This window comes from Lissotriton vulgaris, chromosome 12 (genome assembly GCF_964263255.1).
Source record: "Lissotriton vulgaris chromosome 12, aLisVul1.2, whole genome shotgun sequence".
In the NCBI taxonomy this organism is placed as follows: domain Eukaryota; kingdom Metazoa; phylum Chordata; class Amphibia; order Caudata; family Salamandridae; genus Lissotriton; species Lissotriton vulgaris.
The window spans coordinates 146,178,164-146,199,219 of record NC_141700.1 but is presented as its reverse complement, the minus strand read 5'-3'; the positions used below and the strand labels follow the sequence as shown (position 1 = coordinate 146,199,219).

At 47.4% G+C, this 21,056-nt stretch overlaps 1 protein-coding gene across 1 annotated transcript in view; it reads left to right on the top strand.

Moving 5' to 3' along the window:
* TMEM79 (transmembrane protein 79) overlaps positions 1 to 17,961 on the top strand; it is a 60,778-nt gene extending 42,817 nt beyond the window's left edge. Inside the window, exon 4 of the mRNA XM_086947625.1 lies at positions 16,040 to 17,961. Within this exon, the coding sequence (XP_086803751.1) occupies positions 16,040 to 16,253 (214 nt within the window). The 3' untranslated portion in view covers positions 16,254 to 17,961. The remainder of the gene's footprint in view (positions 1 to 16,039) is intronic.
* Positions 17,962 to 21,056: the final 3,095 nt, after the last annotated feature.

Genomic DNA, 21,056 nt, shown 5'->3' with positions numbered 1-21,056 from the left:
TTAGCCATTTTTTTGATGTGCAATTTTTAACTGCAGTCTGGATCTGAATTTAAAACAGACACTGAAATTGCCAAAATGTAGGAAACCGGTGAAATCCCAGAACATTATTCAGGGCCGCCTTCTACAAAATGTTTAGAAATGCAAGAATTGCCGAAACCATCATCAGCAAAGCCAATCAATCGCACCTTGTTGACCAGGGGCCAGTACCCCTGCATCTTTTCCCCTTAAACAGTACCATTACTCCAACACCCAGTTCAAATATCTTAACAGAGCCCTCTGAATCATTTACACCCACTCCATCTCACCGAAAAACTGTCCCGAAAGATGCCCTCATTGCATGAACAAATTTCCTTCTTATAGCTCAGGGCCCACTACATCACACGAGCAGTTCAGAATTCTTCTATTAAACTGCAGTTCCCTCCCTAAACATATCACAGAGATCTGGATGCTCCTTAAAGACTTAAACCCAGATGTGCTGTTTTTCACGGACACCTGGCTTAATGCCAGCTCCGAACCAGATATCGTACAAGCCCTACCTCAAGGCTTTGTGATGCAAAGGGTCGATCGTACTACAGGCAGAGGGGGCGGGATTGCTATAATCCACAAGGAACAATTCACCTGCCATCTGCTTGGGAACCTAGTCGCAAACTGAGAGAATGCCCACTTCAACATAGAACCTACGCCACTCCTATCATTCACAGGCATCCTCATCTATTGTGCCCCGGGAGTAATTGGATCCTTTAACGAGTCATTACTGGAAGCAGCAGCCAATCTGGCAAGCTCAGCAGCTAATTTTACTCTAATCTATTTTGATGACACACAAGCGGCTAATGCAGCTGACAAGAGACCTTACAGCTCTCCAATTGTCCCAAAAAATCCTACATACCACTCAATGTGAAAGGTCACCTTCTGGGCCCGGTGTTCTCTAGTTTAGAGGACCTCAAAGGGTCCGCTCCTACCCCTCTCCCTTGGTCAGACCATTTTTTGGTCGCCCTTTCCTGGTCCCCTCGGATTACTAAATTCACTATTCAATCAACATCGACCCAAGGACGCTCTTGGGCCAAGCTCCCCTTAGAGAAGTGGATCCAGGAACTGGAAAGGACCAAAGCCAGACCCAATCCTTGCCCAGCTAAAGCCAATGAAGACTTCTCTAATTGAATAGAGGAATCCCTCGACTCTGTCCTTCCAAAAACTAAGATAAAAAAGATTGGCGGGTCTCACAATTCTCCCTGGTTCTCCTCCAATCTGCGCACATTAAAACAGCAATGCAAGATTAAAGAAAGGCAGTGGAGGAAAGAATTCCTTCCCTTAAAAAAATTGGAATACAGGGCAGCTATCCGTGCTTATAAAGCAAAAACAAAAAAGGCCCAGGCCTCCTATTACAAATGCAAGATTCTATCAGCCGCCAACTCGACCAGAGAAACATTTACTATTATAAAAAAACTACTGAAAACCCCTGCACGACGTATAGCACTCGACCCCTTCAGCCTATGGTGCAATAAACTGGCAAACTTTTTTTACCATTAAGGTACAACATATTCTGGAATCCCTGCCACTGAGGGATGACGAATTAGAAATCCAGACCAACTCTGACCCTCAACCCCCTGAACACATCCTAGAGACCTTCACCCCCGCCCCCCCCCCACTGTCCCAGGAAACTCTTCTTACCTTGTTGTCCTCTGTCAAGAGCGGATCACCAAGGGATCCAGCGCCACTCAGTATCCTGAAACAAGTAGTTGCTACAATAGCCCCTAACATGACGGACTTGATTAACGCATCACTAGGCACAGGAATGGTCCCTATTAACTGGAAAAGGGCCATGGTCAAAGCCCTACTTAAGAAACCTAACCTAGACCCAGTAGATCTGGACAACTACTGCCCTATTTCTCTTCTACCTGGAATAGGTAAAGGGGCAGAGAAATACGTCAATCACACCCTTTCAGGATTCCTCGAAACCTACAATCTGCTCCACTCCTCCCAAACAGGGTTTCGAGTTTGTCAAAGTACCGAAACGGCCATCTGAAGAGTTTAGGAGTTACATGCACCTTACTCCAATTGCTGGGCTCCTTTCTGGAGGGTAGAACCTTTCAGGTTTTTGAGGAAAACACCTTATCCGAACCCACCCTCTTGACGAGTGGTGTCCCCCAGGGTTCATTGCTTAGTCCAACCCTTTTCAATGTGTATATATGGCCCCTCTGGCAGCCATTGTAGCCCCCTCGGGAATCTGTATAGTGACCTATGTCGATGATACGCAATTGGTGGTCGCACTCAATCAAGCGGACAATAAAATCAACAATCTCCACACTTGCCTAGAGGACATCTCGAACTGGATGGACATGTCCCAGCTTAAGCTTAATGGCGGAAAAACTGAGATCATGTTGGTGGGCAACCCCCTCAGCATTAACCCCAGTTTGATGTGGCCAACCGGCATGGACTCCCCTCCAGCCCCTAAGACGGAGATCAAGAGACTGGGCATCTGGTTGGACCAGGTCCTGAACTTCAGGACACAGGCCAGGAAAACAGCAGCGACCTGCTTCGGCCTTCTGACGGGATTATCTAATAGACAATCAGCAAAACTGGCAATAATCTCTCTTCATTGGCTCCCAGTGCAGGAACGCATTAGATTCAAGACCTTGTGCATAGCTCAGAAATCAATGCAAGGGAGATGTCCCCCCCCCCCCCCCCCCCCCCCCCCCCCCCCATTAAGTCAGCCATGATCCGCCCCTACAAAGAAAATAGGAAACTTCGGTCAGATGAACTGCAATTTGCCGAGGTCCCCAGAATCAAGAAGGCCAGAAGTGGCGGATGGCTTTTTCCTATAATGCCGCCAAACTTTGGAACTCCCTGCCACCTCACCTTCGCAGTATTCCCAATCACCAGGCCTTCCGTAAACAAATCAAGACTTTTCTATTTCCTTAGCTTTCGCTCCCCCCGTGTTGGTTCTTAGCGCTGGGACGCTCCCGGGTAGCCATGCACTTTATAAATATCTTTTCATTTCATTATTTGCTTGGCCAATTCTTTTTGCCTATTCAGTGCAGCATTGGCAAAAAAGAAAAGGCATGAAGACACAGCCACGTCTTTCCGTACAGGCATGTTATGTGATTAACTATGCACTTGCATGGACGATGAAATATGCCTACAGAATGGCATGAGTGCCATATATGTGTATGTGGGTTTATTTGATTTATTATTACTTTTTTTACTGATCCAAGATGGTTACATTTTATTTGTGCAAAAGTGCGTTGGCAATGTGGCGCAGCCCTGTAGCAAATACAAAAGTTAAAGCCATTTTAAAATACCGGTCGGATGGGATGACGGAACAGGGAGTGGGTGGGCGAGAGGGAACAATTGAGGTTTTTTTTGTGAAGTGGCCCGGCAACAAATGGCAAGGTTTCATTGCCCTTCCACGCCAAGCCCCAAGTCTTTCATTCCAGCCTATTTCCTTCCTGCCCAGGTCGCATTCCCCTCTTCAAGTATGTCCTGCTTTCCATTCCTCTGCCTGTCCCCTTTTAATGCTTTTGCTCTTATCCTCCATTATCCTTCTCATCACTCCACTTGTTCCCACTCCTCACTTTCCTGTTCTCTCCCCCTTTTTGTTCTGCTTTATTTGGATCAGAGAAAAGAGACATTGAACTAAGAAAGCAGACCAATAAGAGTGTTCCAGAAGGTAGCAAACCGTGGGAAAATAAACTTCAGAGGTGGTGATTGTGAGTGGTTGGCACCAACCTTTTGACAAAATAAACAGCCGCAATGCAAAATAAAGCAGCATCCACACATTTCCAAAGGCTCCAAATGGAGGACAAATGATTTGCTAAAGATTGAGATCCAAGTCAAAGTGATATTTCGTGACTAGCTGCTTTCAGGTCAATGATCAAAAATTATATAGCATAATAATTAAGCAAAAAGGTTGGAAGTGTGTGCAAGTCCACTACAGTACACAGAAATTGTTTTATTTTATGAGATTGGTCACGCATAGCTTTGCCTGGCATCACCCTGTTGTTGGAGGTGCGCCTCTCAACATGGCGACCTGCGACTGACAAACACTGATGCGGCATGAGAGCGGTGTCGGATGCCTGGGGCGCCAGATCCCGGACCGCAGAGAGTACCACGGCAAGACCGGTGACCATGAGCCTGGCCGTGTAGGTGGACGGTGACCTCCTCGGACGCTGGAGTGAGTGGTCCGACTGTCCCGGGGTTGGGCCCGAAGCTGAAGCGGCACTTGGTCCAGAGTGCTGCACTGAAGCTCGGCTGCAGCTGGGAGGAGTGTGGCCTGTGCCAACCCCCTGTGTTTACTGGAGCTACAGACCTGGCGCAAGCCACTGCGGGGGCAGAGGAGCCCTGACTGCTGGAGAACGGCCTGTCCCACCTGAGCTGTGGCAGGGAGTTGTGAGTGAGGCAAGGGAAACCAAGATATGTATAATCCCCATCACATCTACAAACCCCAAGAACACTCCATGCCAACCTATTTCTAGTGGCCTATTCACATGAGCACCCTTGGAAAGAAATCCTATCTTGTGAAGTTGCCGGATGAGATAGGTAGAGGAAAATGATCTTTCCTGTATGAAGTAAAACCACATATCTTGTGGTTGACCACACGAGAAGCAAACTTAATGGAGAAATTCAAAGGTTTACAAAAGTGGTAGATAAACTGAATCTGGAAGATGAACTCTAACTTTGGTTATCCACGGTTGTGGCATCCTTAGGAGTTGAACAAAAATGGTTTGCCATTGCATATGAGGGACTCTGAGGCATAACCTCTTAATAGATATATATTTTTTTTTTTTACCTATTGGTGACCTGCTATGGCTCGGTCAGTGGACATTTCAGAATGTGGAGAAAGAAGCATAAAACTATCCGTAACAAACCGAGCACCGATTAAAAATGCATGTAGCAACTATAGCCGGGAGTAATAGTACGCATTCGAGGACCTTTTGCACATAGATTTTATCTCAACTAAGGTGTTTTTTAAAACAAATGTTATCAAATGATTCAAACTTTTAAAGTAGATTATTCCTTATTTGCAGATGTGGCACTTATTATAGCAGTTAGATAACTCTAGTTCTTTGTTTTGAACCAGCGGATGCAGCTGGGCTACTGCTGACAATCATTGTAGACTTCTGGCTTGGTCAGAGCTCCAGTAAAGGGTTCTTTAAACCAGCCCCACATTTGACATAGACATGCCACAGGACCAACATGTATTCCTGTGGATATGATGAATCAAGGCTTTAGTTCTTATCGAGTTTCCAACTTGTGCACAATTACTGCAGTGACCTGTTGGTTTTCGCTGCAAAACCAATACTTGGTAAAGCCTAGCAAATTTTGTGTCATCTGGAGAGCATAATATTCTGCATTTTATACCTAGAAGAGGGGCATGCAGATCTACCATATTATCCTCCAGTCTGACCTCTGGAACTCTAATTGATCTGGTAATATATCATCCAGGAAAAACTCAACCCTGTGGTAGTTCTAATTTCCTGTGTGATATTACTGCATTGTTTTACAAGGGCTCTAGGAGGGAGTCCTCTGGTGATATTGGCATACAAATCAGAGACTTGCTGCCTTATGCCACAGCAAAGACTTCCTCTGGGAAGTGCCTGCTCAAGGAGGCATATGAAGACATCTCGTAGGAGGCAAACATGGTGAAACCTCAACTTTTTGGCAGTGTTTTTAGTGAAATAGATTTTACTCTCATTAACTATTTCTGGCATTTTTATCTTGGGATGCCAAGGGGCCAGTATTTTTGTGATTCCCGTGGCTCAGTCTCAAGGAGGGTAGCCTTTACAGTACACTAAACCATAATACAGCTGAGTTGTGGGTTTTATAACCTTACCTTCAAGTCTCCCTTACTGAATGAAACCATTTTACTTATTGTGACTGATTTCCAGCACTACCTGTAGCCTCTCAGACCAGTAGGGCTGAAGGGACAGAGCGAGTACAGCATCAACCGTGCAAAGTTAACATGTGCCTTTCACTTTGACTCTTCACTTAAAAGGAAATGCATCCCTTTGCTGGGCACCATTGTCACTGTATTGGTTCTTGGGACTACTTTTCCTGACATCACTTCCTGTTTCAGGGATCAGCGTTAGCTTTTGAAATGCAGGCATTTCTCTTAACGGGTGGCGTTCTTAAGAGGGTGGGACGTGTGTTTTGGAAGGTGAACCCATTTTTGTTTAGGGGGGAGGTTAGCAGGGAGGGATATTCAATTGAAGCCTGTAGTGCGGCATCTGGGTTGTTTTGAAGGTCAGTAAGATCGAATGTTGGTGAGCATAAAAGCTAAGATGGAAAGACAATCAAATTAAGAAATTCTAGTGATAACCTCAAGAACCATCTGCAGATCGAGGAATGCTACTGCTTTCTTACATATGGTGGTTTAAAGATTGCTATATGTACTCTATACCCTTGGGTTGAGACTCTGACCAATGGAGAGTCAGGGTAGTTGCTAGGCAACTGGGGAAGACTGTGTGGTTGGGCTCGTGGCAAAACCGACTGAAAAAACATGTTCTCCTATATTTTAGAGGAAGCGAAAACAAGGGAGCGTTCTTCCTCTTTCATCCCTCTACAGTCAAGGATGGTTTGTGTAAGTGAGTTATTTAGCCTTGCACATTTAGTATTTTGTACTCCTTGGGTTTCATAGCCAAGCGAGCTTCGAACAACGGAGTCTTTGAGCTGCTGTAACCTTACATGCCTTCTTTAGCCTGCCTCCACCTGCTTAATTTGTGGATTGGTGCACCATTGCTAGAAGAAAGGAAGCCCAGCGGCAAGAGAATGGTAAATGGGAGATTAAACCCAATGAAAAATTGCAAAAAAAAATACTTTGAGATAGAAAATAGGCCTATTGTTATAGCACCAACAGTACTATATCATCCGGGGTGTTTATTCTTTTCTTTTATATGCTTCCCACATAGAGAGGTGAATTTCTGTATTCTTTTTTTTTTGTCTGAAAGGTACGTAGGCACTATAGTAAACTGTATCCGAAAGAAAGTTAAAACTGATCCAGTGTTTTTCTTTTCTGGCAACGGTGATTTGTTTTCAACTAAAAGTCTGGTCATTCTGATTCTGATTCTTCTTTTTTTTTTTTCTTTCAGTTGGAAGTACACAAATGTTTTAACCCTCAATATACCCGAAGCTTTTAGAAAATATTTTAAGAACTTGCCACAACTGCACAAACCTAGCAGTGATAGACTTTCATCAGCAACACATCTGGCGAGGCGTCCCACTAGCGCCATTCTAAATCGTCTCATCTTGTATGTTATCGAATTGTATGTTTGACACCTCTGTACATCTCATACTCATTATTAATAATATAGGGAAAAGGATGGAGAGTGAGGGGTGAGAGGACAGACCCACACACACACCAACCCCCCACCCAATAAAGATCAGTCAATTTAGCTCTAGAGAACAGAACCTTAGCCGTTCTCCTTCCCATAGAATCAAGTTTCTTCACACCTTATCCTATCCTCTGGCTTTCCAATGAGTCAAGCCACTCCACATCTTTGTCCTTCCCTGTGTCTTTCCATTGGGTCAGTTCACTAGGGTTCTGTCCCTCCCTCTGACTTTTCGATCAGTTAAGACGGTCAGTTTCTTTGTTCTGCTATACTGCTTTTCATAGGGTCAAATCGCAATGCAGCGTTGTCCTGCCTCCTGGCCTTCCAGTGAGTAAAGTCGCTTTGCACCTTTCCCAGCCCTCTATCTTTCTAAGTAGTCGAGGTGCTCGCCATCTTTGTCCTGCCCTACAGCTTTTCATTGAGTCAAGTCGCTCAGCCTCCTTCTCTTGACCTACGGCTTTTCATTGTCTGGAGTCGCTTGTCATCTTTGTCCTGCCCTACAGCTTTTCATTGAGTCAAGTCACTCCGCATCTTTATCCTGCCTCCCAGCTTCCCGTTCCTTTCTTCGAAATTAACTTAACGGTCAGCCTCTGAAGCATTAACGGTTCTCTGACATAGGAAATCTCTTTTGTGATTTTATACTGGGCCATTTTTCACTTGCAATTTTTTAGTTTTGCAGCATTTTCCCATCTCTCGATTTACCGAGAAACTATCCACAATAAGGACTGTCCAGTTACCTTCAAACCTCACCTCACATTATTTTCTGTGGAGGGATCGAGCCTTGCACCGTATTAGGCTGTGTTGCCAGATCTCCATGTGGTAACGCCGTACCACTCTGCAGTGCAAACGTTTAGACGACCATGAGATGTTGCCTGAGAGTACACAGTGAACACCTATTGGCCAAGGCAGAAGCATTCCCTTTATGAGCCACATCTCTTTCTTGCTCTCTATTGTGACTGCGGCAACATAGTTTCCTGAACTTAGTACTTGTTGTTGACAACGGTGAGTCCTCAGTTAAGGTGGAGGAGTGGAGCGTCTCCCAACTGGAAAAATAAAATGATAATAACATGTTATCATTTTTATTTTTTAGTTTTGGGGGGCTCGGCGGGCTGTGCTATCCTGACAGACCGCTGTAGCCATGACAGAGGAGGGGTGACGGGCACCATAAGTGTGCATGACAGTTTGGCCGGCCGTCTTAGGAAGGCCAAACTGACATGCGCACTTAGCATTTCTGTGTTGCATAGCCAGTGGAGAACAGTCCCAGGCACCCAAGCACTGCTCTGAGTGGCCTGGTTTGCCGCTCAGACAATCACAACGCTGTTGTCATGCTTGTGATAGTAATACCAGCATGACAGTAGCGTCCTGATTGGCTATGGGGAGTCTGGGAGCCTGTGTACTGCCGGGAGTTAGAAACCAAAGAGGACGGACAAGAGGTGGTTGCCAGCAGGTAAGTTGTATTTTCTTTTTTTCTTAGAGTTTTCTGCAATGATTTTTACTGCACTGCCCAGCCTATCAGGCAATGTCAGACTGGGCTAGAAAATACGCCCGGGCACCAAAATAAGTAGCTCCCATTAACGAATTGGATTGCTAAGAAAGTGGGCCACATTTTCAAATTATGGCAGGTTTGAACTTGGAAGGACAGGCTGCATAGGTGTTTTACAAGGTGTGGGAGAGTGCATGCATATGTGATTGCTGCTGGCAATGCTTATGGTAATATCACATTAACCATGAAACTGGCCCACAACCCAAACAAACGGCCCACACACTGACCTTTTATACCATCCTTTCTGGTACTGCCTTAATGCGCTATTGGTCAGTCCGTCCTTACATATCAGGAGCTACAAGTTCTTTCTTCGTAGATTGGTTTTAGCTATCCCCTTAGCACGTCTGACTGCTTCTTTCACTTGTAAAGGATGAAAGGTTAAATTGGCCATATATGTGCTGTTTAGGCATTAGCCCACCAAGCTATTTCTCAAGTTTACATGCAGTAATAAGTTACCAATTGCTGAGAAACTGCACCCACCAGGATTTGCAGTCCTCACAGCAAACACTACACACTTTTAGAAGGGATTTTCTCTTGCACACGTGAAGGCGAGGCACTTGGAGGTGAACTCACGCCATGAGTCAGGAGCTGAGGCTGTCCTGTCACGGCACCCGCGCAGACCAGATACTCAAACAAATAGCTGGCACGTGCCGAGTCAGACTGCCTGTGACCTGCTTGCACTAACTGAGAAGAGCTGGTCATTGGAGAATCAGTTTGACTCGTTATTTCGGACCTATTGAGAATGTAGGCCAAATGGGCGAGGCCAATGTCAAAACACTGATTACCTGATGGGCCACTTCCTTGAAAATACCAGAGTCCGGGGCATGTCGGGTGTTCCTAAAGTGGCACTTGCCAAAGTCAGTTTTGTCTGCCCTAGTTGCCTCTGGTGACAGCTACCCAAATGCCCCAATCAGTAATCAAACAACAGGGGGTGGTGATGGACAGAGTTTCTGAATTAAGCAGAATACTCTCACCCAGTCAAGAGATCAGGGCTTAATCCAACACCGTTTTTTAGCTCACTGCACCATCCCAGCTCAGAACCTGGCTATATGCAAATTAGTCTGTCCCTGGCCCAGTGTATCATGGGAACAGGGCAAACCAAACTACCAAGCCAATTCTTTCACTGGGAAGGAAACAAGCTACCGGGGACCGGTTTCTGGTATTTCAGCCGTCTTCGGCCCGGCTTGCTTGAATCCTGATGGTGCAATGAGCAAGGGACTCACGTCTGAGTATACCCTGCCACGCTTATGGTGGACAAAATAATTAAACAACAGGGGGTGATGATGGACAGAGTTTCTGAATTAAGCAGAATACTCTCACCCAGTCAAGAGATCAGGGCTTAATCCAACACCGTGTTTTTCAGTAATCAGCATAGGTCCCCCACCAGTATCCGCGAGGGGGGCATATGGAGTGCCAAAGGCCACTTTGCTGAGATTGACTAATGTAAATGTACTAGACCGCTAGCAGATCAGTGGTATGGATAGGAGGGGTTCCAAAAGCCTTACCTGCAACCTTTACAACTGATTTCAGAGGCTGGCTAGTAAAATAGGTCAATAATTAGCGTAACATTGTTACTGCTGCACATTTCCACAACCTCGCTCTAGCAGTAGGCATTGCCCTTACAGGGTGGCTAGTTCTGACACATGATGACACAAGGAAACTATCGTCAGCAAATTTATAAGGATGTTCAGTTTCTCGGCTTAGCATAATTAATTCTCATGAAAATTACAGGTTTTGCTAGTGTAATTTCCATATTATGAAACAAATAATGCTGCGTTGTCGCGCAAGTTTCAGTAAGTGGTAGCGTCCAACCTCGCGTGGCTTCCCCTGTTGATCTGATTACACACCCCATTCGGGTATCGGGTTGTACAGGGAGTGTCTGATAGCCACAGGTCCTGGGTGAGCTGTGTGGCCAGTCTAACTCCGGCTACATTCCCTCTGTACCCTGGAGCTGTCTTTCCCAATATTTAACCGGTCAGTTAATGACGGCTGCTTATTAACTCCGATGATAGGCACCTGTTTATAAGTACAGTACGTGGCCTTCTATCTCAAGCAGGTAGCCTCCGCATCTGTAACAAGGGATGGTTGACCGGTGCCTCGTCTTCTCGTTCCTTGTAGAACTCTTCCCAACTGGCGAAAGTGTACTAAGAAAGCGTTGCCATGGATATCTCTCCCTCTTTGGGTTTGGAGGCTTTCACACTATCCATGTACCAAACACGCACCAACCGGCCAAGCTGCCTGTACTTCCTGTCTATGTACTCTGAGGTTGTTCACTCATGGTCCATCCACGCACCCCCGACCCGCACAGCTCCGTGGAGGCTTCTGTAACCAAAGTGGACAGTCGAAGCCCCTGTTCACTTCCCTCAATTGCCCAGGCCATCTTCTGTTGATGCATGTGCTTTGGTTAAACTGCCCGTCTCTAGAGGGCAGAAGACAGAGCAAAGTGATTGGGGGTGCGTAAAGCAGGAGTAACCAGAGACCGGATAGAGACACTCATGAGTTTAGAAGATGGCAACGTGTGTGTAGATTACAACAGGGAAACCAAGCAGTGTGCAGAATACCAGAGGGAGCCACAATTCAGTAGAAAAAAGTCATGAAGAATTGCGAATGACTGAAGGTAGTTGCTATATTGGCCGGACTCAAAAACATTTTCCATACAGAGTTCCTAGCCTGCAGAGGCTCAAGGGTACCAACCCTTTGCAGAGTGGCGTGTGCACTGAGAAGGCTCTGTCTCTGTCTCTGTGTCCTTGGGCAAGAGGACGGCGTAACCCTGTCCACCTCTGTCCTCGCCCACAATCTTGGTCCGAGATGCAGGGCTTCCAGGAAGAACTTTGCCAAACTTCTTTAGGCAGCCAGTCCATGGGACCGAATCATAGGACTGAGCTGCTGGGCCGACCCCATTGAGGTTCCTGAACCAACAATTCTGCAGCTACTACGAGGTGAATGCGGTCCGAGACATGGCCATAACCAGTGTTCCACAGGACGGTGTCCTATGACTGTTTCTTCAGATGGCTACTGGGCGTCCGTACTGTGAGTCCAAGACTTTCTCGTCACCGCTCTACCTAAGGGAGGCATGGCTTCCCCTTTATTAGATGGGGCTGTGATGAGGTGATAAAGTGATACAGCATCTGAGTGTGGACGAACTACCCCTAGGGCCCAGTGCACGCCACTCAACCTTTGTCCTGGGGAGAGTTCTGTCTGAAACTGTGGCCCGTAGGACCTGCCAACAGATGTTTCCCCCTTGTTCACCAGGAGGGAGAGTCCAGGGCAGGATACCGGGATGACCAATGTTCTATGAGATGCGCATTTCGAGTTATGACTATGCCTCAGTAAAGCAAGTTGGACTGGTGCTGGGGCAGTTCTCCAGCTGCCTTGCTTCTGAAAGACCAGCAGCAACCTGACATGTGACATACTCGTGTGCTGCCTTCTTCCTTGTTGGGTATGATTCCAGTTTCGCCAGAGGCCAGGACGCCTCCGACTATGGCATGAATCTCCCAGACCAAGGTTAGTCTGTTGCCAGCCAGAGTCCCTGAGTTGGCATCTTCCATCGAGGCGAGCCGCTCCCTTCCGGCCTTGAATCATCAGCCGTAACCGGTTTGGGCGGAGGCACGTGCCAGTGATGAAATGCTTGCCTCCTACTGAACACTGAGTCTTTGTTCACCGACTGCTACTAGGAAAACACCACATGAACATGTATTGGTGTGATTTTGAAATTAGCCTTAAAAAAACACGTCAATGGCATCATAGCTGTCAATCAAAATTATTCAATTTCTGTGCAGTAATTCCTGTGAGGGTCAAACCATGTTATGGGATCAAAGCAGGCCCTAAATAGGCAGGTTTAACGCTGGCTTTTACACTGTTTCTAAAAGCTTCGAATTTTGTACAATCACTTATGCCAAAAAGCGATTTGTGAAATAATCACACTATTTGTTATTTTTTTGCGTCTGTGATTGCAGCTTAGGACTTTAGGCTTCACAGTCTCCTGTTAAAGCCAGCTTGGTTGGTTGGTTGGTTGGTAAGGAAGTGTCTGCTGCCGGCAAACCTCGAGTATGAACCAATCCCTGGACTCCAAAAACTCGGAGATGCAAAACTGACCTATTGTAATTGGATGACCTTTAAGGAAGGGAGTGCTGGTTCTAAAGTAACCTCTAATAGCTACATGAGTTTAGAGGCTAGCAAGATAGGCTGGCAGCAGAGCTCTCCACACCTTTCAAGGTTGAGTTTGCCTACAAAGGCCAGAGCCCAGGAGGTTCTGGCCCCTCCAAGCATTAGCAACATTCCTAAATGTGTTCCTTTCCTTCCAATCCCAGCCCCACTTCTTCCAAGAAACGGTGGGATTATTCAATTGCAGTGTTAGTTTAGTCTAGGTTTGGTGTTCATTGGTTGGTTACAGATTGTTTCCTATTGGCCCGTGTGTCTCAAGCCTGATGGGAAGTGCAGTTTTTCTCTGTTCTACTCTTGACAACAGTTTAATAAAACAAGGAAGTTTGGTATTATGAGTCTGTCGTGCAAATAAATTGCTGCACAAATCTAGAAATAAAATACCCAAAGAGACCACAATAAGTAGGGATCATATGTCTCTTTTAATAGACGAGGTAAATTTACAGCTGAACGGCTTCTGCTGAGGAGCTGCCTTCACAGGAGAGATGAAGGGAGTTGATTATTATCAAAAAGGGTGGCACCTCCATACCCAAACTTGATGTCGCATCACCCGTTGGTACATTCGAAGTTCAAAATGACAACTTTGCACAGCGTCAGTCCCCTTTTTGTTTTTCCATAACCCGGGTCAATGGAAACGGAGGTGATTTGTTTGCTTTGTAAAAGGTTGGAAGCCTAGTTAATTTTTTCTACAAATCAGTAATAATTTTGTACCACAGGAGTATTTACCAATTATCTGTTGCAAACCCAAACATGCATCCATACCTAGGCAACAGGAGAGTAGACATTTTATTATTCTTTGGATACACTGTCCATTTCCACACTGCATTCTACAGAAATTTGTATGAGCGATACTATGAAAGTGATGGTGACTGTAGCGCGAGAGATAGTGTCCTCTTTAAAAAATGTCCGCCTCCGACATAGACAACGGTGAAGAAAGTGTTGATAAGGATCATATCCTGCATTCATTTGATACTGCAGGTAAGTTCCAATGTAAGCCCCACCAGGAGCAACCTCCTGGCTGCTCAGCCCATCTTCTCCAACTTCCCCCCTTCAAGTACAAACATCCATAACATTCCAAATGACCTCACATAGCTATGAACTGCCAGAAACCGGTCCCCGGTAGCTTGTCTCCTTTCTGGTGAAGAATTGGCTTGGTAGTTTAGTCTGCCCTGTTCCCATGATGCACTGGGCCAGGGACAGACTGATTTGCATATAGCCAGGTTCTGAGCTGGGATGGGGCAGTGAGATAAATAACGGTGATGGATCAAGCCATGATCTTTGGACTGGGTAAGAGTGGTCTGCTTAATTCAGACACTCTGTTCATCACCACCCCCTTTTCTGAATCGTTTTTGGCCACTATAGGTGTGGCAGGGTATACTCAGACATGAGTCCCTTTCTCACTGCTCCATCAGGATTCAAGCAAGCCGGGCCGAAGAAGGCTGAAATGCCAGAAACCGGTCCCCGGTAGCTTGTCTCCTTTCTGGTGAAGAATTGGCTTGGTAGTTTAGTCTGCCCTGTTCCCATGATGCACTGGGCCAGGGACAGACTGATTTGCATATAGCCAGGTTCTGAGCTGGGATGGGGCAGTGAGATAAATAACGGTGATGGATCAAGCCCTGATCTTTGGACTGGGTAAGAGTGGTCTGCTTAATTCATTCACTCTGTTCATCACCACCCCCTTTTCTGAATCCTCACATAGCTAGAGCATCAGGCAGAGAACCAGGGAAAGGGAGATGCATTACATAAGAAGCAGATTACTACAGTTTCGTGTGAGATGGATCCAGGAATGACTCAACAAATCGTGGTCAGACACTGCGTTTATAAAGCGGAAGGCACAGAGCAGTCTATGCTGGGGCTCCCTTACCTTTAGGCTCAGCCTGGTAAACGTCTGCTGTCCAATGATGAGTTTAAATCGTGTAAACTCTTTCCTCCAGGCGCAAAACTTGTGACACGCAAATAAGATAAACTTGGAACTGTAGTTCTAAAAACAACCATGCATTTCACACTTGGCCTCGCTGCTAGAGTGGAGAGCATACTGTCAACTTTTCACTCAGGACACAAGTTCCTGAACTTGGCTGCATGGGGTGTAAAACTTTGAAGTTCGCTTACTTGGTCACGTATCCTGTAATTGAATATTTGAACCAGCAAACCGGGCGGACTATGGAATCAAAAGCAGCCATGGCAAAAATGCTCAAACCAGGCCAGGCTCTTCCTCTCCTCGCTCCATCTCTCTCTTTCTATCCATTCTCGCTCTCGCCTCCTCTTGTCTTCCTCTTTGATCTTTCTCTCTACCTCCTGTTTCTCGCTCTCTCTTTCTCCTGAAACCTCCACATGTCTGTTGTAATAAACCTGGAGGAGCAAGTGAAAGGCACAGTGACACCAGGGGGGTGCCCGGGGCTTTCAAACGGTCTCCAAGGGTTCCAGGCTGCTGGGGAAATGCCCGGTGGAAGCAAAGTCCCTTCTGCAAACATGACTAATGTTTTATGAACATATCCTGATGTAAATTACAAAGCGACTGATTTCCAGGACATAATCTAGACTGGTTACTGCTGTCTGAGGACTCTGCTACTCTTATCTAACTGGCCAGAGAGCGATTGATCCGTGCAGGAACCCTAAGAAATTGTAGGCCGGCTTGTGCCTCTGATAGGGCTGCGACGGAATCAGTAGCTTTCCTATATGACTTACCGCTACTTTTGCTTACTGTGTTTTTGCTCCATTTTTCCTTTCAGAATACCTATTGTTTTGTGTTATATAAGTAAAGGTTTGCTTTCAGATATGTGCATTCCCATATTTTGTTTAAAAGATTTTACATCCATATTTACGTGCAATGGTAAACATTATAATTTTTTATTGCAACCCTGCCTACTTAGATGGTTAATATTTTTTTTGACTCATATCTGTAACTTCCTGCAGCCTCCTCTTGTCCTCCTCTGCCTTTTCCCAGTTGAGTTCTTGCCCCATGTCTCTTGCCTGTGACTGACACTTCTCTTCGTTCTCCTTTGTCGCGCAGGTTGACGTACTGGCTGGCGTTCGCCATGGGCCGGTCCTTCCGGGGCTTCGGGTACGGCCTGACCTTCCTGCCCCTGGTGGCCATGCTCCTGGCCAACCTCTACTACATGTTCATCCTGGACCCACAGAATATGTTTGCCATGGAGAACTCTGGGTCCCCTGAGGCGGAGACCCCGGCCCCTGCCCCTTCATCCAAGCTGAGGATGTGGGGCTAACACCGTGTAAAAATGGCCGGTTGTGCACCTCTTACCCGTTTTCATAACGAAGAAACTCTTTTTGTAGCAGTGGAAATACTCGTGCATATCTCCCTGTCTTATATTTATTTCACCCTACTGGCCTTTTCGATTGTACGTCATGTAAATGGATGAGAGCATTGTTCTTGCTGTATGCGATGGAAATCTATATGATGAGCTACTGAGGTATAGCGCTGCAAAGCCTTCATAGCGGTCCCGTGTGACTATCAAGGAGGGGCCTGGCCTGTAGCCTGCCAGACTTAAGATTGTGGGTCTTGAGATCCTGTACTTATGAAGAAAGTGCAACTACAAGTCCCAGAATGCAAAGTGCTGTTAAGGGAGAAAAAAATCTGGGACTGGCTGACACATTCCCACATTTCCCCTTTCTGTAAGTTATGGTGCAGGCTTGGCCTCAATTACGCACGTTCCTTTTTTAAATTCTGTTTTATATATATATATGTTCTGCCTTCTAGGCCTGCCTCTTTTTCTTCAGCTGATTTGAAGCACCAGAAAGCAGAGTATGAAAACATGAACTCTAACAACTGCTCACATCTGACCTGGGATACCTTGGATTCTGTCGAGTTCCTTTACATAGTGTTTTTATAGCATGTAAATTGTCTTCTCGGGCCCTTGTTGTATTTTATTAACTCCTTCATGTGTATTCAGTGAAATGCGTGGAGGGAAAGTGGTACAGGGTAACTGCTACCATGTGCCACAATAACCATGTAAGTGTACTTTATTTTTAATTTTAAAGAAATGGTATAACATGTATGTTTAATCATCTGGTTGCGAACACGCATTCAGGAGGCATGGAGCAGAATAAACCTATGAGAGTTTGTTTCCGGTTCTAAATAAACCATAAGCAATGGCGTCTTCCACTTGGAGAGAACTGAAACATCTGTGCCATTTAGTATAGTAAATACTGTACTCTCTGCATTTTTTTGCATGTCTTCTGCCTTGCAGCTTTCTGTAGAACCCTCACAATTGGCGTAATGTGCATACTTCTTATGGAGACCACATCAGAGAGGCCATGGAATGAATGGGAGTCTAGTCTAAACCCACCGCTGAGGGGTTGGAGCACTCTGGTGGAACTCGTCTGAAGCTAGCAGTGCTTTAGAGGCCTCTAGGCCACAATGGCCTCAGTTTGACAACTTCCGCTCATACCGTTCCAAACAGCTAAATGAATACCAGTGCCTTGTGGAAAGAAAAGATGCTGAGTAAGAGGAGCAGTGGAAGGCATTGGCACGTAGAAATGGGGCTCCAACCATCTGGAGAGTCCTTGTTTCGAAGTCTCCCTGTTTTTTTCTCCTGAAAAACACAAAGAACCTGGAGAACATGGCCATTATATGAATGTTTTCTTTGTATAGCGCTTGCTGCAACAGTCTTGTGGATTGGTATTACCCCTAGCTCCCTCCGTCCTAGACACCTTCATAAACAAAGTGAGATTATCTATCTCACTGACAGAAAAAAAGACGAAGGAATGCTGGACCTACACTCCCCCCTCCTGCCGGGAGTACATAAGCGTACAGGTCCCAGCATTCCCTCTGAAATACCAAGCCAAGGATGAAGACCGGCATGTCATTCTGACACAGTTCTTGACGTGACAGGAGCATGTGAGCTCCTGTGGAATATCGTACTTACGTTTGGGGCTGGTGTTCGGTCCCTTGATGTTTTGCCTCTCCCTCCCTGCTTTGTTTGAAGGGAGTGGCACGGGCTGCCTGGAGGATTCCCTGAGCTGCGCGGCGGTTGTAATACCGCGTGGGCTCCATATTTGCCCGTCGGGCGCCCCTCCTGGTCTGCCGGGCTTGCTGGGGTGCGCGGCCTCTCCCTGTGTTCCCGGATTGGCTGCTGGTGATGATGCCTTCCCGATTTTCGGGTGCCTGGCTTCTGTCCTGGGACTCGGTCAGGCGCCTCGGTCCCGGCGGTTTTTCCTGCATTTAAAAAACGGGACGGTGGGGTGAGTACCGCGTAGAGGTTTTTTCACTGGTTGCTTGCTGGGAAGTTGTTGCTTTGGTGTTTCTTTCTCCTGCTGTTGTTTGCGATGGGAAAATGTTCAAGGAAACTGCGTCACCGTGACCGGTCTTCCTCTTCCTCCTCTGAGTCTTCCCGGTCTCCATCTCCTGCCAGGTCCAGGCGCCATGGTGGGGGGAAGGATGCACATCTTAAGTGCTTGATCAGGTAGACTTTGTCGGAGTTGGGTGATGTGGGGGCCAGACGCAGGGGCTCGGCTCCGTTGTCTTCTGAGCCTACTGGCGATGAGTCTGCCTGGGCTGGGGATGCTGATTTGAAGGGCAAATATATTGATAAGGACGCACTGCCTGGCATTTTAAAGCATGTGAAGGAGAACATGAGGTTCCCGGATAAAGCTGTTCCGAGTACCTCTAGGGGACCTTTGGTGCGTCAGTTCCAGAGTTCGGCCACGGTGGATGTGCCGGTGCATCCCTTCATCAAGGATGTCCTGAAGAGGGAGTGGGCTGATCCGGATCGCATTTTGGTTCCTAGGTTTATGGCTCGCCTGTATCCTCTGCATGATATGGCTACTGAACTCTCGGATTCCATCCCTATTGACTCCTTTGTGGCTAGTTTGGTGAGTCGCACTTCCTTGGCTGAGGACGCCGTGCTGAAGTTTCCGATGGATAAGGCGGCGGATGTTGCCCTCCGGAAGGTTTATTCCGGTTCCCACCTGGCCTTGCAGGCCGGTGTTTATGGCACTTATGTTTCGCAGACTCTGCTGTCTGACATTAAGTCTCTATATCAGTCGATGGACAATGCCACTGATTGTTCCAGTCTTCTTGAGCACATTGAGCGTCAGGTGGAGCTTCTGTCGGATGTCTCTTTTGATGTTGTACGTGCGGCTGCACTGTCCGGTGGGGCTTGTGTGGCATTGCAGTCTTGTCCTCAAAGACTGGAAGACTGACTCTGCACAGAAGGCTTGTGCTTTGCGTTTGCCCTTACAAGGTTCTATGCTGTTTGGGGGGGGGGAGGGGGGGGGGAGAGGGGGGGGGAGTTGCAGTCCAAATTGCATAAGCTGTTTAAAGAAAAGAAACACTCTTCTTCTTTTAAGGGTTCTTCTGCTGCTGCTGACCCTTCTAAGACGAAGTCTTTCTTTCGTCCTTCCTATCGTAGGCAGTTTGGGAAGGGCCAGGGGAGGTTTGCTTCTGGCGGGGGTCGGGATCGTAAGGCTAGGTCCCCTCCTCCCGCTAAACCGCGCTCCTGACTCTTTGGCTGTGGTTCCTGGGTTGTCGGTAGGAGGGCGGCTGCACTTCTTCCTGGATGCCTGGGTTCAGTCCTGTTCCGACGCCTGGGTGTTGGATGTTCTTCTGGTGGGATAAGTGGTGGAGCTCTCTGTTCCCCCTCCAGATTCCGGCATTCGCCCGACTCCCTGGCCTGCTTGCCATTCCAGGAGGGCTCATCTCTCTCAAGGGGTGGCGGATCTTCTTCTGAAGAGTGCCGTTCAGGAGGTTCCTCCTTCGGAGGTAGGGTCGGGCTTCTATTCCCTGATCTTTCTGGTGCCCAAAATTACGGGGGAGTTTCTGCCTGGTTCTTAATTTGAAGGTGATGAACCGGTGGGTGATGCGGGTTCCCTTTCGTATGGAGACTTTGCAAAGGGTGATTCCTTTGGTGCTTCCAGGCCACTTCATGTGTACCCTGGATCTTCAGGATGCGTATTACCATGTCCCGGGGCATCCTCGGTCCCGTCTCTTCCTGAGGTTTTGTGTTCAGGGGTGTCCCTATCCGTTCCGGGTTTTGCCCTTCGGTCTTTGTTCTGCCCCGAGGGTCTTTACCAAGGTGGTGGCTCCCTTGGTCGCCTGGCTTCATCTTCAGGGGGTGATGGTGTATCCTTACCTAGACGACTGGTTGATCCATGCTCCATCTCGGGTCCTGTTGTTGGAGGCCAGGGAGTTGTTGTGTTCTGTGTTGTCGGCACAGGTTTCTGATCAACTTGCCCAAGTGCCAGCTGACTCCGTCTCAGGACCTGGTGTTCATTGGGGCTCGGTTTCGTACAGATCTCAACCGTGTGTTCCTGCCCGATCCTCGGATTGTCACCCTGGTGTCCCTTGCGCGGCGATTCCGGGCGGGGGTTCCTTTCCGGTGCGCCTCTGGTTGCGTCTTATGGGTCTGATGGCAGTGACTGTCTTTACAGTGGCCTGGGTTCGTTTTCACCTGCGCCCCCTGTGGGGGTATCTTCTGTCCCACTGGAATCCGTTGTCCTGCGATTTGGAGTTTCTTCTACCGGTGTCTCCTGTGGTCCTCCCATCTCTTCTTTGGTGGTCGGCGCAGTTCCATCTGTCTTGAGGTCTCCCTTTGCAGCCTTCTCCTTCGCTGGTCTGGACAACAGATGCCAGCTCCTTGGGGTGGGGGCGACCTTGGGGTCCCGGTCCCTTAAGGGTCGATGGTCTGTCCTGGAAAGTCGCCGGTCTTCCAACTGGAGGGAGTTGACGGTTGTGCCCTCTGCTGTGATGGGGTTTCAGGGCTGGTTGCTCGGCCGACACGTTCTGGTGAGGTCCGACAATATGGGGGCTGTGGCTTATCTCAATCATCAGGTGGGGGTCCGTTCGGCCTCTCTGAACGCGGTGGTCATTCCCCTGTTCTATTGGGCGGATGGTCATCTGCTGTCTCTGACTGCAATACATATCAGGGGAGTGGACAACTGTGTGGTGGATGTCCTGAGTCGTTGCTTTCTGGGTGCTCTGGAGTTGTCTCTCACCCGGGTTGCGTTTTGACCTGTGTGCGGGAGGTTTGGGCGTCCCTTTCTGGACCTCTTTGCCTCCTGGCACAATGCAC